The following is an 18,595-nucleotide window of genomic DNA, read 5'->3' as shown; positions in this document are numbered from 1 at the left end:
GCTAATGACTTTAATCAGAGCCTTTGTTTGAATCAGTTTTGTTAGGTTTCCGAAATAACAATCTGAACTTGACGGTATGTGTTGCAGGCTGGTTACTGTGCCTCCGTGAGACAATGAAGCAAGCCTTTTCTCCCGGCTCGGATGTCAGTAATGACGCCTGTGTGGCCTGAAACCCCTCATTCAGCAACTCTCACTGCGGAGAAACATGAGAGTGGCCGAACAAGAGAAGCAGAGTGCAAAGATAAAGACAAGCAGGGAGGAGATAGATGAGAGTACAGGAGCAAAAAATACATGGCAAAAAAATCAAACTGCCTAGAAGCTGTAATATCACATTTTCTCATCAAGGATCGTTTTGAGCTCAAAATTAGACTCACGTGGTAACCAGTTACCTTATAACAAGTCCAAAAAGCACAGACATTTAATGCTTGACATGATGATAAGATTAAATGTCTTATGGTGAAGAATAACTGCAATCTTTTTGATCTTTTCTCACTTTTTCATGTTAACTTCTTGTTTCAGGTTCACACTGTACGACTTAAATAGTTTAATAAATGGGTGGTGAATGGATGTGGTAGCGGGGGAGCAGCATCCTCCACTTTCAACTAGATGGCAAGAGGACATGAACCTTAAACCGACAGAGCCTCTCTACAGTATGTTCGCCTCCGTGAACACAGACGCTGTTATCATGAACAACAAAAGAAAGCCCATTACAATGCCCTCCACACAGGATGAAGAAAATGCGAAATCCCCGTAAATCTGTCACACAATTCTCTTTTAAACATAAAAGAGAATTGAGAGCACTGAACAGTCTACAAATACAGCTTTTGTAAACCATATAAACCATGATGCCACATGCATGTGGATATTAGGCTGCTGAGGTGTGACAGTAAGTCACCACTGAGCTGTCTTCATAAGAGAAATAACCCACTTTAATTCACCCACTTTCGATTTCATCAAAACCGGTGTCAAGAATGTGCACGACTCCTGTTGCTGTTAGAAAAACAGAGCTCTGTGCCAAGGTGCAATAAACAAAGTTTTGACAAATAAGTTACTTTTCAACAAGCCAAAAATCTCATCATCACGTTAGTCATCAACCAGAGGAACTGCAGCAACACAGATTACACACCAATGTCTCTGTTGAAAAGGTTTGTAAAAGCAATCCGGCCAAACCTGGAAAATGTTTGTTACACATTTCTTTCAAGAGATTATGGAAACAAACACAAAACAATTAGTGCAAGGTAGAAGCTGATCACTCCTTCTTTGGTGCACTGCCGAAAACTCTAGCTTTTGAAATGAAACATGGCTATCCATATATATCCATCAAGGTGTCTATTATACCAATATGGCTGGGTCAGTGATACCCAACTCATAGCTAAACACTGACCTCCTCATGAACACACACTGCCACTTTAGTCTGTGGTACCATCCGACCAGGGCTGACCTAGTGCGACCTATTAGGTCGCATATGCGACCTAATTTATTAAGATGCGAGTTAAAATTTAATGAGGTCGCTCCGGTGCTACTTGCAAGAGGACTAGTGGAAAAAAAAAACATTTTATTTTTTATTTTTTCACTCGGCTGTGTTAGTGCATTAATGGAGTGGTTGATAATACAATTTTACTTTCTGGCTCATTCCTGCGAGTCCTATTTCTCCTCTCTCTCTGTCTGACTGCACCTGGTACGGTCTGCGCGCGTTACGTGCACAGCAGTGCACGCGCGCGTACACGCAGCGCGCTCAAAAAGGTAAACAAAGCAGATGCAGTATGAAGCGGTCTGTAGTCCATTATTTTAAGAAGAAAAATGTGCCAGAGGCAACCATGGAGGCAACAAACGGTTGGTGGTGGTGGAGGAGGAGGAGAAGGGTTAGCAGAGGGAGCAACAAGAATCATGGATTCTTCTTCTTCTGATGAAGAGAGTGACAGGTTGGTGAAAGAGGCGGGGGAGAGTGGGGAGCAGGCTTGCCACCCGTCCCTTGAAATACGGAATTGTTTGGTAATTGGGAATTAAAAGTTGCGTTCCGTATTGAACCAATACGGAACCCCTTTGCGCTCTGTTGCCTAGTTAAGCCGACATTATGGTTCCGCGTTAAATCGACGCAGAGCCTACGCCGTAGGGTACGCGGCGACGCGCAACGTACGGCATAGGCTCTGCGTTGGTCTGACGCGGAACCATAAATCAGCCTTTACCTCTCACTGCTGTTAACTGCACCGACACACGTGACTTTAAACAAAAAAAAAGTCAAGTCAAGATGTCTCCAGAGGCTCCAGACACCCCATCTCGTCCTAAAAGAGGAAGCAGAGGTCTCCCGGAGGTATGTCAGACAGCATGCTGCAGGAACCTCCACAAACATAATATAACATCCCAGAGGAGCCAGGCATCTGTTGCACAGTTCCTCATACATGAAACAACCCCTGAGCTTGATATGGTATGATATGGGACATATATTATGCTCTTATTTATTGGTCATAATATACAGGTGAAGGTCGGAAAATTAGAATATATTGCTAAACTTATTTCGTGTCAGTATATTCAACTAAAGGTGAAACAAATATATTATTTCCCACTACAAGCAAAGTGAGATATTTCAAGCCTTTATTTGTTATAATGTTGATGATTATGGTCCACAGCTAATGAAAACCCCAAATAAAAAATCTCAAAAAATGTGAATATTTTATGAAATCAATAAAGAATTAAATAATCAAAATTATAACAAATAGTTCAGTGGAGCTCATGAAGGGATCTCCTCATCACTGAACTTTGAGCAGACCTGTTCGGAGTTCCATACCACAGTTATGAAAGACAAGGAGCTGCTTGTCTTTTGTCGTTTTGTCATTTAATTTAGGTGCGGTTCTGTTTAACTGCCCAATGCAGGCAGACTTTGTTTAATTTACGATGACCATGCTCAGGTTCAGACTGTCTGTACAGTCATGAAGGTTCAATGCTATTACAGCATTTAGTTTTTTCATATAAAATATATACATTTCTATGCATTTTAGAAGTTTTGGGGATGTCCCTTTTTTTTAGCGCTCGCAAAAATCGCTGAAATCGGGACGTTCCTTATTTCTATTTCTGAAAGGTGGCAACCCTAGTGGGGAGAAGAAACAAAAGTACAGCTTTCAACGACAATGGCTGGCACAGTTCCCGTGGTTAAGATACGAGGGACAGGCCATGGTGTGTGTCCACTGTAGGGCATGTGGCCCGTCAGTTGCAGGAAGGAATGTAACTAATGTTAATTGAGGGAACCTTATTGTAGTGTTTCTAAATATGTTATGTGCAATGAAAAATATGGTGCTACCTAATTTGTTTTGGTGCTACTAAATGAAAAGCTAGGTGGCACCAGTGCTACCTGTGAAAAAGTTAGTCTGGAGTCCTGCATCCGACCAGTTAAGGCAATCATCACCTCATGATGCAGTTAACTGAAGGCCCGAAATAAACTCTGGCATTGTAGCGACTCCGCAAACTTGATACACTGTGTTTATTTTGCACAGAAATACACCAAACCTTGAGATTACAATGATGTCTAATTTAAGAATGTATTGCTGCAAAACCTTAGATAAGTGGTAAAAGACTTGTATGTCCACTTTAAATGGTCCACTCAGAGGGTTAATGGTGCTACTTGACTTCCTGGACCTGCAGCCGAGTTAAAGGAACAGCAACTCCTCCAATTAGACAGCCTGGTTTGTGATTGGTTCGTCACTCTCTGATGAGGTTGAAGACAGCTGACAAAGCTTAAGATTTATGAATAATTATAGTTATTAACTCTGGACTCATGTGAAACCTGCAGAGCAGGAGTCTTACAGTTTTTCCACAATTGTTTAAATACATTTCCTGATAGACTACCTCACTTTCTCAAAACTCTAAACACAAATTACAAAACTCACACACAAAATGCAAAATCCTACACTTTTCTTGCAAAAGCACACTCTACCCTCAAAACAGTGTTAACTCTTCACTAAATGGTATTTCCTTCTCAAATGCCAAACACATACATCATTGGAGTAGACATTTCTAAGCACCCACTGAACACTGATGTGCAGAATGGAAGACACTATAGTATGAATGGAAAACACTATATGAATGTCTCAGTAGAATCCTGCATTTGTATGTTCAGTGTTACACCTTCAGCTGTTGGATGTAATATATCACCATATAGTATTCATATGTATAGGCTACTCAAATAGAAAACAACACACAATTCTTTACTGTAACAACAAATAATATTTTACAGTATTTGGACTCAAAATGTGCAGTCCACTGGACATCACAGCAAGCTGTGGATGAAAACTTGACAGAAAATAGAAACAGAACAAAAGTATTAGGCTGCATCCTGCCTTTCATCCCTGGCTGGCCACAGGACCTCATCCACGTCGCAGGCGATGTTCTCCCTGGCCAATCAGCGGGGGAAGAATCTCCTACAATGCCGCATGAAGCCTTAACAGGCCTCAGCAGTGACATCGCCACATGCGTCCTCCGTGGCCTGCAGTTGTGGGATCCGTGCCTGAGGATTTCTCTCGTATACCTTCCATCTCCAGGCAGAGAAAAACTCCTCAATTGGGTTGAGGAAGGGAGAGTATGGAGGGAGATATAGGACATCAACTTCTGGATGGACCCTGAACCACTCACGGACCAGAGCAGCCCGGTGGAAACTGACATTGTCCCAGATAACAACGAACCTGACCACCTCTGTGTCCTCCATCTGGTCTGGCTGGACAATGATATTGTAGAGCTGGTCCAGGAATGCTAGAAGAAGTGCAGTGTTGTAGGGGCCAAGGGTGGCATGGTGATGGAGGACGCCGTGGTGATTGAAGGCAGCACACATTGTTATGTTCCCTCCACGTTGGCCAGGGACCTCTGTGATGGCACGCTGGCCAATGATATTCCTCCCTCGGCGCCTTCTTTTTACAAGGTTGAACCCCGCTTCATCAATGAATATGAATTCAATGGCAAATTGCTGGTTGCATAATGCACAACAGCATTTGGAGTTTAGAAATGTGATTGACTGTGTGTTCTGTGTGAACAGCAAGAGAGGGAATTCAGGAAGAGTGTGCAGGGTATTGGGAATTGTGTGTAGTGTTGTGAGAAATGTGTGGTATGGAATGGGAATTTGATTCTAGAGCAGTAAATGTGCTTGGAGTTCAGCAGGATTGGTTCAGCCACCTGAAACATGAGTTTCAGGTTGTGCACATTGTGTCTGATGTTCCAATAAATGTGTTTAAACAATTGTGAAAAACTGTAATAATGACAAACAGTATACTGTAAAGCACACAAGCTGGCTGAAACTGCAGCCACGCTTGGATAACTTGAACAATTACTCCAAAAGATGAAACCATGCGTCATGGCCTCGTCATTGTTTGACAATTTCCTAATCCTCTCCAATAAGAGACGATGACAGCGAGAACATGCACACTGATGTGGCGCCTATACAAGTTATGTTGTGTCAATTAAAACAGACAGACATAAAACTAAAAACAAAAGAGCTGCAGTACATTTAAGGTCATAGACACAAAAACTTGGATATTTTGTATTTGAACATTGAAGTAAAACCTGTGAAAATATAATATAATATAATATGAATCTAAAGATGTGTTTTGTTCTTTGTTGCAGAGCACATCTTGGTACACACATAGTTTAAGATGGGAATATATTTATTTGTCCAAAAGCGTGACACCTCCCTTCATTCATACACCGACACAAAAACTCTTCCAAGATGGATTTTTCCATCGGTTGCCATGGAAATAAGGTTTGAGAAAGCACAATATGAAAGAAAACTGTCTCCAGAAAAAGAGTTGTTAACAAAAGAATAGAAGAAAAAGAGAAGCAAAAAACATTTACAGCTGTTTCTTGACATTTCCTTTCACACTAGATGATCAACCCTATGTATATAACCTTATCTGTTTTTTCACTGGCCCTTCCTTGAGTGTCTACGTAGTGTTAGTGTTAAAAGAGTAAAGAGAGGACATGCTCTTGGAAGAGACAATTCTTCAAAAGATTCCCAAAGGTTGGTGTACACCTACCAAAACAAAAGGTGTGGCACTCACTTCACCTTTGATTTTTTACTGAATTATGAATGCATTTATTGCAGGATTTCACAAACTACTACAGTAAAATCATTAAAAAAAAGTTCCATAAATAGATTTTTTTAAGTTTAAGGTTTTTGTGAACTGTCTCCATGGCAAACATTTTGTCTTGTTCTTCCTGTATACAGTTGGGCATCTTAATCTGGCAGCACTGGTATTTATCTGTACTTTGACTTTCTACTGTCCTTAAGTGTTCTCAGTGAGTCACTAGTCTCATCCTTTGGTCTTGTGCATTGCATGTAAGCAGGTACCACGAAAACTGCTGAAAGACACAGCGAACTGCAAATATAAGTTCTCCTAAGTTATATTATTTATAACCTCTGTTTAGAGTTTGCAGTTCAGGATGCAGCTCAGTCAAAAGCAAGACAAAGATTCAATATTAAACAGGACAGGAGTTTTACAGCCTTTTTACTTCCAGTATAGACAAAGACTGCAGTCAGCTACAGTGAGTACACTTGTAAAAACAGTTTTTACAATATCTGTCCATTAGATGCACTTAATCCTAAATGTATTATGAGAATAATTCTACTGTCCCATCCAATCATCTCTGACCTATGGACTATCGTACTCATATGAGGACGATTGTTCTATAATTTTATCCAGTTCCAACAGGTTATTTACAGATGTGATGCGGACATTCATTTTGCTCAAACACTTACAATGACCAATGACTTATATTAGGGGTGCCAAATTAGCACGTTACCACCGCGATTAATTAATTACACCATATTTAGCGCGTTGTGTTTTTTAATCGCTTAATCTATTTTTTAATCTCTAATTTTAGTTTTTCTGTTTGCGAGTTGCCTTTATTTTGAAATCTGTGTTTTTGCGGCGGGCTTGTTATGCCTGTGAGTCCCACCTTGAAGTGGACGTTGATTGACCGTCCCGGTGTGTGGACGTGGTTAGCTTAGTTAGGGGGGGGGAGAGGTGAAAATGTAGGAGCATGTGAAAATTGTCGGTCCAGTGAATGGGGAATTTACATTTCTAAAACGCCCCGACGGCAATGATAAAGGTAGAGTGATATGTGTCTTTGTGGAAAGGACTTTGCTTCCCACCGAAGCAGCTTAAGTTTAGTCACATAAATGCAAAGCACCCGGTCGCGAGCGCAGCCACAGCTAACATTAGCAGCAACGATGTTGCCACAGCAACGATGTTGCCACAGCAACGCCCCAAACTAGACTGGAGGAGAGCAGCCCGCGCATGCGCACGTTTGCGACCGAGAGGCTGGTGAATGTTTTTGCCATCCATCCATCGTCCGCCGCTTATCCGTTCCCGGGTCGCGGGGGCAGCAGCCTCAGCAGAGATGCCCAGACTTCCTTCACCCCAGACACTTCCTCCAGCTCTTCCGAGGGGAGTCCGAGGCGTTCCCAGGCCAGCCGAGAGACATAGTCTCTCCAGTGTGTCCTGGGTCTTCCCCGGGGTCTCCTCCCGGTGGGACATGCCTGGAACACCTCCCTAGGGAGGCGTCCAGGAGGCATCCGATACAGATGCCCAAGCCACCTCAGCTGACTCCTCTCAATGTGAAGGAGTAGCGGCTCGACTCCGAGCTCCTCCCGGGGGACCGAACTCCTCACCCTATCTCTAAGGGAGCGTCCAGCCACCCTGCGAAGGAAACTCATCTCGGCTGCTTGTATCCGCAATCTTGTCCTTTCGGTCACTACCCAAAGTTCATGACCATAGGTGAGGGTAGGTGCGTAGATTGACCGGTAAATCGAGAGCTTCGCCTTTCGACTCAGCTCCTTCTTCACCACGACGGTCCGGTTTTTGTTTTTGCCAAGTGGATGTAATAAGAGCAAATGGCTAGGACTGCATCTGTTCAAGCCTAGTAGAAAATAAATAAATTACTTTATAAAGCCACTTTTTTGTTGTTATATGTCAATGTTTTGATCTGCCACAATAATGTAATGAATTCCAAGGAAAACATCTCAAGTTGAGGGCTTTTGTCAGCAATTTTTAGGTGAGATTAAAAAAGTGATTCATTAGATTAAAGTTATTATATGCAACTTCCTAGAGCTAGCAAGATTTGAAAGTGGCGCTTCCTCTAAGCAACTTCACGGCGCTGCCGTGCCGTGCACCGGCGCTCTCCGCTCTCGCCGTGAGACGCCTACATCCCCACGGACCCCATACAGCTTCCGAGCCGGAGCTGCTGCGGCTTTTCACGGCTGCGGCTGTTCACGTGTCCCCGCGGGCTGCTGCTGCTGCTGGACAGAGAGCAGCAGCAGCAGCGGACTAACGGCTCCCGCTCCCCGGTCACACACAGCGGGGGCCGAGCTGCTCTGGAAATAACTACATAATATCTATATACTGGGGTCCGTGGCAGAGGGGAGGGAGGGGGGTTACACTGGGACACTGTGAGCCCAGGAGGACCCGTGGGAAGTGGACACGGGGGCGGCTGGAAGCGAGTGCGCGCATGGGACAGGGCGGGGGGGCGTGGTTTAAAATGAAGACATCTGATTGGTTCTTTCCCTTCCTGGACCTGGACCAATCCGTATCATTCGGACCGAATGGGGGGGGGGCTTAGAGGTGCCTCTTTCAAAATTATTGCTAGCTCAGGGAGAATCAGGGAGAATGCCTTTAATTAATTACAGATCTTAATTAATTGCTCAATTTTTTTAATCGCTTGACAGCACTAATGGTAAATGGCTTACACTTATATAGCGCTTTCCAGCTGTACTCCTACAGCCCCAAAGCGCTTTACACTGAAAACATTCACCCACACACGCACACATTCACACACCGGTTGTCAGCGGAGCTGCCATACACAACGGCGCTGGCCTGACAACCGGGAGCAACCGGGGGATTCAGTGTCTTGCCCAAGGACACGTTGGTGGAACACAGGAGGAACTAGGGTTTGAACCACTGACCTTCAGGTTCATGGGCAAACGCTCTACCAACTGAGCCACCTTCCCCTAATTAATATACTAGGAGACAACTTGGATCAGTGATTACACTTATATGAAAAACATGAAAATGTTGACAAATTGGGGAGGTTTAAAAGTAATTTAATTATTTCTTTTTTTTTTTTTAAATAAAATGATGAAGTGCAAATTATCATTCACAGCTGAGTTTTCATAGTTGCTCGAACATCCCTGTAGGATATGTGTGAGTACATCTAATATATAATCAAAAATGATTGGTCTTTATTTTGATTATGGAAATTTTTCTGCTCCCCTCACTATTGTGGAGCATTTAAGTCCATTTTTTGGTTAGTGCTTCAGTTTTAAAATCCTATAGCTTCTGTTTATAACAATAGCTGTAGATGTATCCACAATTACAAAAATATTAGTCGTGAAATGCACAAATAAAGATGGATAACAAATATATGAAAATAGAACAATTTGCATATAATCTAAATCTGACATTCAATAGAAAGTATGTGTACAAGGATTGGAGGAAATCTCTTGGAGGAAAGAAGAACATGGTCAAAAATCTATATAATACACCCATAAACTTAAGGCTCTGAGACAGCACTATATTACAAGATGACACAGAAATCACTGCATGGGTTATATTCACAAATGCAGATCAACACTGTATCATACAAAGGGGAAGCCATATCTGAACATGATCCAGAAATGCAGTCATTTTCTTTGGGCCATAGCTCATTTAAATTCAACTGTGACAAAGTGGAAAACTCTCTAATGGTCAGATTAATTCAAATTTGAAGGTATTTCTTCCTGCCTCTCTGATGGTATGGGGTTGCATTAGTGCCTATTGCATATCTGGGAAGGAGGCATCAAAGCTGAAACATAAATATAGGTTTTAAAGCAACCTACGCTCCCAATAAGATGGCCTCCTTTAAGACCTTAGAAGAGTCGGTACAAGATTCCAGACGCTGGACTGCTCTGCCAACAGCACTTTTGACCAAGTAAAACCTTTTAGAACATCATCATATGAAAGATAGGATAAAAAAAACCCAGAGACAGTCAAGGATTTTCATTCATAAGTCCAACAGGAATGGCACAACATTCCTATCCAAAAACTCTAGTCTCCTCAGTTCTCAGACATTTATGAACTGTTGCTGAAAAGAAGAGTGGATGCTACACAGTGGAAGCCTGATAGATCACACCCACATCTAGAAAGATGTAGGGTCTGAAAATGATGCAAAGGGCCTCCCGATCCATGGGGCGGCACCAACGGTTGCCTACCAAACTGCCTTTGCATGTGGTAAGGGCAACAACCAAGTGTGACATCCTCTGTTCAATTTTCGAAGAAAAAGTTGGAATCTAACTGTCGATGCCAAAACCAATTCAAATGGCCATTAATCCACAACTGCAGCCATCTACGCTGTTTACATCAAGATTAGGTTGCCCCTCTGTCATTTTTGTGTTAGGCCCGCCCAGATACTCTCTACAAGGATAGACTGATTTGATTGGCTCCCCAAAACTTTTGGGCATATTGTATGATCACAACGGATGGTCACTAGACATACCCGCAAAACACATTTAAATTTATTAGCAGTATATATAGATCTCTATATTCTAACAGTGTATATCCCCCAGCTTTTTTTTAGGTGTGTTAATGCAATACAATTCACCTTACATTTCCTCACTTTTGGCATTGACGTGTTTCCATGTTATGTTGTAGAGTATGGGTTTTAAGAGATTTACAATTCATTACATTCTGTTTTCATTTGGATTTTACTGTTTTGGTATGAGGTATATACTATTGCAGTTGCTAAACAGTTCAGGAGTTTTTTTTATTGCATTTTTAACATAATTTACTCTGAATGCTTTCCAAAGGTCATTAGTCTGGACTACAGGAAGGCCAGCTTATCATCTGGAGTCATTTGCTTCAGAGCCATGTTGTTCTAATATAGAACATAAACTGGCATTGTCTTGCTGAACTATACAAAACCACTGACAGCATAAGTAGTTCATCGATGGTGGCTTTATAGTTGTGCATGTGACTCAAGTCAGGTGCACTAAAGAATCCCTAAAGCATCCCTAAGAATAGCTTTTCAATGGACTGATGCTCATAAAAAGTTGGATAGTCCTTCTCCTCTTTATCCCTAACGACACAGCCTCTGTGATTTTCCCAGCCATATTCAAATTTTAATTAATCAGATGACAGAATAGCCCTCCCTTAATCCCATATTAAATAATATTGGGCTGAAGCATTGCATTCTATTTTTACTTGCATTTAAACGATTGTACATTTAAGCTATTGTTTTTGGACATCGGGTTATAAACCATCAGTTACGACTGTTTAGATGACGGACACTTTGCCTTCTTTTCTTTTCTATGATCAGCTTCATTATTTCAGCTATGTCCGTTGATCAACAAAGGCTTTACAAGCTGTTACAAAGATTTCTGCCAACACAAATGTATTGAGAAAAAGGATTTGCAACCAAAACAGCAGAATAACAGGTTTCCAGATGGCAGTGGGCTCACGTAGTGGCATCATAACGTTCAAGCATGACATGAGCTCATTAAAACACTGCAAGTCATTTTATGTTACAGCAGCTGTTTCAGATAAGATTTATGCTCTGCCTGAAGCAGCAGTCAGTGGAACAGCTGACGTCAGCGGCATCAGAAAACTGCACACAGGGTCTCGTGTTTACCATCAGGGCTCATCAGTCACATTTCACCCCCGAGCAGACTGAAGATGGGGAAAGGAAGGCAGGAAATTGTGAAGCTCTACTATGGAATGCATCACCTGCTAGTTAAATTTGTACTCTCTGTGATCATGTCAGAGCCCAGAAATGAATTTCTGAAAATAAAAGTGGGAACATTTTTCTCTGTTGTGTTCAGATGTGTGTTTATATGAAAATGCTGTGTATTGCCACTATGTTTATATTCACATTATCTTCCTTCTTCCTACTTTGCAGAGTTTTACGACCCTGTCAATAGAGCTTACATTTCCAGGAAATACAAAGGAATTTATGATTACCAGGACCGCTGGCTACAAATACGAATGTCTCAATTTGTCGTATATTCCAATAACACGTAAACCCACCAAAATTCTGTAGCATCAGAGACATTTAGAAATTCAGCTCTGGATCTCACATGTTCCTGTTCTGATTGACTCAACTCCGATAGAACTAGAATAATGTGGCTGACAGAGGGAGGCTGGACATGACGTAAAATTGTCAGGGTACAGTATATACTCAAAAAGTATACTTAAATTTGGCACACTTTTGAGTAAATATCAGTAGTATGCATTAATTTGGATGTACTACTCAGAGCGCACACAGCACTTCCTGCCGTTGGGAGGGGGAGTTGTTACCATGGTAACAACTCCTGTCACAGCAGCAGTAGCAGCGCACCGCTCCGCTCTTTATCCTGGCCGAAACAAGATGGCATTATATAATATTATTATATACGAATATTATAATATTATTATTATATAATAATATTATTATACCTAATATTATACTTATGACATATACGTATCTGCGCAGCACTTAGCAACCAAACACTGCTGCATTGCATTGTGGGAAGTTTCTGCTTAGCTAGTGTCCATCAATCCATACTAATAAATTTCTCCAGAATGAGTATGAATAGTGCATACTATTGTGTACGTACTAATTTTTCAGACGCACTAAAAAATCTCACATACTGTTTTTGCATACTCATTAGGGTGGAAGTATGCAATTTCGGACGCAGCTCATGTCTTTGTGTTTAAGTTCCGGTTTGACCTTCCTGTTTCCCATCTGCCCTGATCGTCTGCACCTGTGTCTCGTTAATCCTTGTGTATATCTAGTCTTGTCTTTCCCCTTCTCCCTGCTGGTCCGTACTGTTTCCTCCCTCCATGTTTTCCTTGTCAGGTTTTTGTAGTCACGTTCATGTTCTGATTTTGTATCCTGCTCAGCAGCGTTTTTTGGTTTAGTTTGAGTGAATAAATCACAGTTTTTTTTGGAACTCCTGCATCTGGGTCCTCACGACAACCTTCCTGACAAAAATATTTAAACATTAAACTTTTGTTGAATGTCTATTTATCACTATGCAAATAGGCCATGCGGAAATGGAAAACAAAGTATGGAAAAAAACAAACAAACAAAAACATCTCAAAAGGCAGTCTGCATAAATGCTTATCTTGGGCCAAGGATCTTGTCAGTGGTTGTGCTCAGGTGTGCAAAACTGGTCAAGTAATATGTTCTGGAACCAACTTAAACAAGCAAACCATAGAAAATAGTCCTGGAGCCAAGACAACGATGCAAAGAGACTATCATAGAAATGCCTCAAGCTAGAACTAGTTTGGGGTTTTGCATCACTGCTTCAATATGAACTTTACTTATGGATCAGCAGAGTGCAAAATAAAAAGGATAAATAATTCTGTTGATGAGAGGAAAACCTCTCCTCAGATTTCATCATGTGGTGTTTAAAGTAACACCACTGACTTGTTTTCAAAACGTCAGCTTCGGCATTAGGACTCTCCAAGATATCAACGGTTTGAATAACATACTTGATTTCCAAGTCCTTATAGATATGGTATCAATAGGAATTCCCTGTTCTTTTACTTTAGACTGAGAGCTGCTTGTAGAACATATAGAGTTCCCTGGGGTACAGAACTAAAAGATCATCCCATTCTTTGTTGGTTTCATAGAACTTCCAGAAGAATTGTATCATATTTGTATGACCAGCTAAATTCCCTATTCTAACTCGGTTGGAATGACAGTCTGGAATAGTGATACAAAAGAGCTGGGGCTGGAATTGGACTGGGAAGCTATTTGGGATAACGTGGCTGGTACATCGAAAAATCCCAATCATCAGTAGGCTATATCAAGTTTTGTCACAGAGCCTATGTAACACCCAGAATCAGACATCGAATGGGATTAGCACCTGACCCATATTGCACATTTTGTGCCCCGGGAACACTGGGCTCATTTATACATATGGTATGGGAATGCCCAGGAATCGCTGAGTTTTGGGGAAAGGTTATGTACTGTACCTCCTAAAGGAGGTACAGTTTCCGGTAGACCCATTTGTGCTCCTTTTGAATAATGATTCTAAACTACATCTTGCTGAAAAGACTCGGAAGGTCTGGCTTACCAAATTGACGGCAGCCAAAAAGATCATCGTACAACAATGGAATCCACCTCACGACATTTCAAAAACTCATTGGCTGAGAATCTTTTTGGATATCTCGTATCTGGAACTTTCTTCTGTAAGGATTAATCAAGCGCGACAAAGAACAATAGCACTGTGGACGAACTTGATAACGGAACTGAAAAATCTACTGAATGTGTAATTTGTTGGATCAAGGTGTGATTTACTTGTATGAACTGTAGTGTGCTTGCGTTTGTCTGTGTGTGTGTGTGTGTGTGTGTGTGTGTGTGTGTGTGTGTGTGTGTGTGTGTGTGTGTGTGTGTGTGTGTGTGTGTGTGTGTGTGTGTGTGTGTGAGGGGGGGCATTATTAAGTTTTATGTTTTATGTAAAGCGCTTTGTGTTGCATTTTTTATTTGTATGATAAGCGCTATACAAATAAAGATTGATTTGATTTATACCTGAACGATGGAGGAGTGGGTTGGGAGGGGGGATTGAAGATGTTGATTATTATTGTCATATAGTAATATATGACAATGTCACAGAGCTCCTGGTGGATCTTGTCGTTCCTTATCGCCCGTTTAGATCCCTTTTTAATTCTCTCCTTAGCCACCAGGTTTATGAACATCTGCACCTCAGAGTTAGATCACGAAACAGACTTTTGCGCTGCCATTGCCTGTCGAATAAAATGAACAAGAAGCCGCCGTCACAGTCGCTCTTTCCCTGATCTCCGCCTCCTGAATCAGACGTCTGACGGTGTGTAGTGTGATGACGTCAGATACAGCTCGACTCAGCCCGCTTAGAACCTCAGCAGAGTAGTTACAGAAAAAGTATCTACTCGACACGCGTCAACCCCTAGTGGAAAAGCAGAAAACCGAGGCGAGGTGAGTCGAGTCGGGCTGAGTAGGTACTAGTGTAAAAGCGCCATAACACAATCCCTCCATTTTTAACTGTTTAAACTCTCCATACAGGTGCAAAAATGTTGTTCAATCACTATCAGATAACTCTGAAGACAAGGAACATTATTAAGAATGTATTGCAATTTCATAAGCACAGACACAATCACAAGGAAAGACATGTGAGATGTGCATATGTCTTTGTTTATGGTGGCATGACTGACGCGAGCACTTTCTACACAGACACTTATGGCAGGACTTCTCATGACCCTCCCCACTGGCACCAGTGACAGTCTCTCATTGTTTTGTTGTGGAACCACCGTACACCCATAAAATACCATGAAAACAGTTCCAGGCATTCAAAAGCAATTCTAGACCATCTGGGACCATTTCTTTACCGCTCATGAATCAGGATATCTACCGAAGCACCAAAAGACACACATGCCTTTATGCCCTTTAAGCTGTTCCACGTACTACTCGTACTGTATATCTGATCCCAGAAGACACACTTTAACCTCCTAAAACCTTTTTCCCTGATACCATGGGCCTCCGTGAAGAAATTAACATATTATGACATAGACAACAAAACGAGTGATGGCCACATATGTCTACGCCAGGTCTTAGGAGGTAAGGCACGTTTGTGAAGCGACAAATAGACGATTGGATTTGTGTATCCGCCAAGGGGAGAAAAAAAATCTGATATCAGTCATATAAACAGGAAAGAAAAAAATCAGATATAAGCCAGGTAATGTGGATGTAACCAAATTGCTGTCAAAGAAAGTAGTGGTAACTTCTGGAACAATAACCATCTCAAGATAACACTGTAGAAAAGCGGATGAGAATTTACAAGAGACAACAAAATAAGCATATTAAGTTTGGCCTTCGGTTGTGCAGACTGGAGCAGCTTTCCTGAGCTGCAGTAAGGACATGAATACTTCACATCAAATACATTATGTAGGGCTTGGCTAAATTCAAAGGGCGTTAAACTAAAGGGCGGTGAACATCTTTTGATGTCCGATTCTCCCAAAGAGTCTTTGCATCAGGGAGTGATGTGTGACGTTGTGCTGTATGAATAATTAATAATTTACAGACACAATACAAGTCATCCTTGTCCGCATAGGGAAGGAAACAAATAAAGAATAGAGAAACGCTTGTTTTTTGTGTAAGGAGAACTTAGTGAACCTCAAATGGTGTAACCAAAAGTTTAAAAAAAATCAGGAATTCATGTTGATGAATCGTGGATACGCATCCGTGCCACACTCCGGCTTCATTTTTTTATGATTTAGCATAATATGGCTTTAAGTTACGCGTTTTCTTTGTGGGAAAAAAAAAAATAGTACTGACGATACAGTACGGAAGAATGATGAACGCCTTTAAATCCCGCAATATTATGGTCAGCCCAACAGCATGCAGTGGAGGACACTGGTCCTGCTTCAGCATTGGTTTGAGTGCTATGTGGCTACAAAGTGATGGGAGATTATGCCACCAGAGGGGATTGTAAAACAGCACATAGAAAAAGTGCCTTTAGGCAGTCAGCCTTTTCCTATCGAGCAGCTCATACCTGGAACACTATACCCATAGAACTAAGGAACATCACATCTCTTTATTCCTTCTCTAAAAACACAAAACAGTGGTTACTTGATAATCAAACATGCTGTCATAATCTGGTATAGGGGTCAGGTTATTGTTTTTACTACATGTTTTTGCTTACAGTATGTGCTTTTGTGTGAGCTAATTTGTTTGTGTGCTCTTGTTCTTCATTTATGTTGTTTGTCATTATTCGGAGTTATGTCATGGTTTTACTAATTGTTTGTAGTGTTTTAGTGTGTTCTCCTTTAATGTTTTTTATATATGCCATCAACCTGCCAGGGACTGCAGATGTAAATTAGCCTGTATGGCAAAAAATCTGGCACATTTACATGATGGACTCAAGTGCTCATGTTAATTAATGTTCGTTGTCCCTTTTTAAATAAATAAATGAAATTAAATTATAAAACTCTTTTAAGGCTTTAAAATAAATGACCCTTCAAAGGTCATTTCAGTAAATGCCCAAACACCAAACTGTTGGCATTCACTCCCCTGTGGTTGTTTTAGATCTACAAGACGGGGGTTGGGGTGGGGGTGTCCTACCGTCCTGCGGGTCTTCCCGCCGCAAGCACACCGTCCCGTCCCGGCGCAGCAGCACGGAGGACGGGTCGGTCACCCGGCCGAGCCCCGGCGGCGGGCGGGGCGCCCGGAGCCCGCTGCAGCACTGGTAGCACACGGCCCACGCCTGCTCCTCGTTGACGGGCTGCTCGTAGGACTTCAGCACCTCCTCCAGGGACAGCTCCCCGCGCTCCGTGGCGGCGCTCACACGCGTGTCCGGGTCCTCCGCGCTCCCGCTGCTGGGTCTGGCCATAGCCGCGAGGCCACGGAGCCCATGCTTTCACGCCGTCGCTCGCTCGGCGGCTCCTTTCACGTCCGACCGCCTTTCCACCTTCTCACGTTGTCAAGGCAGCCGACGGAAACGCGCCACTTCCGGTTTAACCCTTTCAACGTAAAACTCGCGGTGCGTCCGAAATTGCATACTTCCACCCTAATGAGTACCAAAAACAGCATGTGAGATATTTTTAGTGCGCCCGAAACATTAGTACGTACACAATAGTATGCGCTGTCCATACTCATTCCGGAGAAATGTATTAGTATCGGTGCGTCCGAAATGTCATACTAAACAGTATATACTAAAAAGTATACTTAAGTTTGGCACACTTTTGAGTAAATATCAGTAGTATGCATTAATTCGGACGTACTATAACAGCCTGTCCTAACTGCACGCGAGTGTCCGACTATCGCGTCACACTGCGTGGCATCAAGCGCTCTCTGTCCACACTGAAAGCGTTATGGGCCCCCACGTTATTTTGATAGACAGCTGAAACTCGCTTTTTAAAAGGCTGATTTATGGTTCCGCGTTACACCAACGCAGACCCTACGGCGTAGGCTACGCGGCGTACGCATCGAACGCTGCACGTTGCCGTGGACCCTATGCCGTAGACTACGCCGTCGATTTTGCGGGGAACCATAAATCAGCCTTTATTCACCGCACTACCCGCACGTGCGCTCCTGAAAGAAACTCCTAAAATAACTCCTAAAAGAATAAAGAGACAAGTAAAAGATCAGAATCAGAAAAAGCTTTATTGCCAGGTCAGACATAAATCAGGCGAGAGAACTTGACTCCGGTTTACACCGATGGCACCATTAATACGGACGCCATAGACGGGTGAGTACTTGTAATCTTCCTACATTTGTAATTTCTAAACAGAAAACAAGCTTAAAATTGTGATATTTAAATGTTCTTCTATTTTCTTCCTGCCGCTCACATTGAAAGCCGGTTGAAAGCGCTGTAGGGAACAGTCATTGATGAGGAACGGCTGATCCAGTTAGTTGAAATGAGAATTTATCTCTATGATACCTCCTCATTTCACTACAAAAACCTCAATAAAGTGGCAGAAAGAAATATTATCCTATTATTATATATTATCTTATTATCTTATCAGAATCTTCCAGCTCTCTGGCGATCTCCCTCCAGCCAGCTGCCACTTTAGTGAAGTTCTTGTATTGAAATGACTGTTTCTTACAGCGCTTTCAACTGGCTTTC

At 42.2% G+C, this 18,595-nt stretch overlaps 1 protein-coding gene across 2 annotated transcripts in view; it reads right to left on the bottom strand.

The window, feature by feature from the left end:
- spire2 (spire-type actin nucleation factor 2) overlaps window positions 1-17,510 on the bottom strand; it is a 57,830-nt gene extending 40,320 nt beyond the window's left edge. Inside the window, exon 1 of one of the 2 annotated variants that reach the window (XM_061721272.1) lies at window positions 17,092-17,510. In XM_061721272.1, coding sequence (XP_061577256.1) covers window positions 17,092-17,359 — 268 coding nt within the window. In that variant the 5' untranslated portion in view covers window positions 17,360-17,510. The remainder of the gene's footprint in view (window positions 1-17,091) is intronic. The other variant, XM_061721271.1, reaches the window with a different exon arrangement.
- Between the last annotated feature and the right edge of the window lie 1,085 nt (window positions 17,511-18,595).

Source organism: Cololabis saira, chromosome 5, assembly GCF_033807715.1.
Source record: "Cololabis saira isolate AMF1-May2022 chromosome 5, fColSai1.1, whole genome shotgun sequence".
NCBI lineage: Eukaryota > Metazoa > Chordata > Actinopteri > Beloniformes > Belonidae > Cololabis > Cololabis saira.
This window is presented reverse-complemented; position numbering and strand designations above follow the sequence as displayed.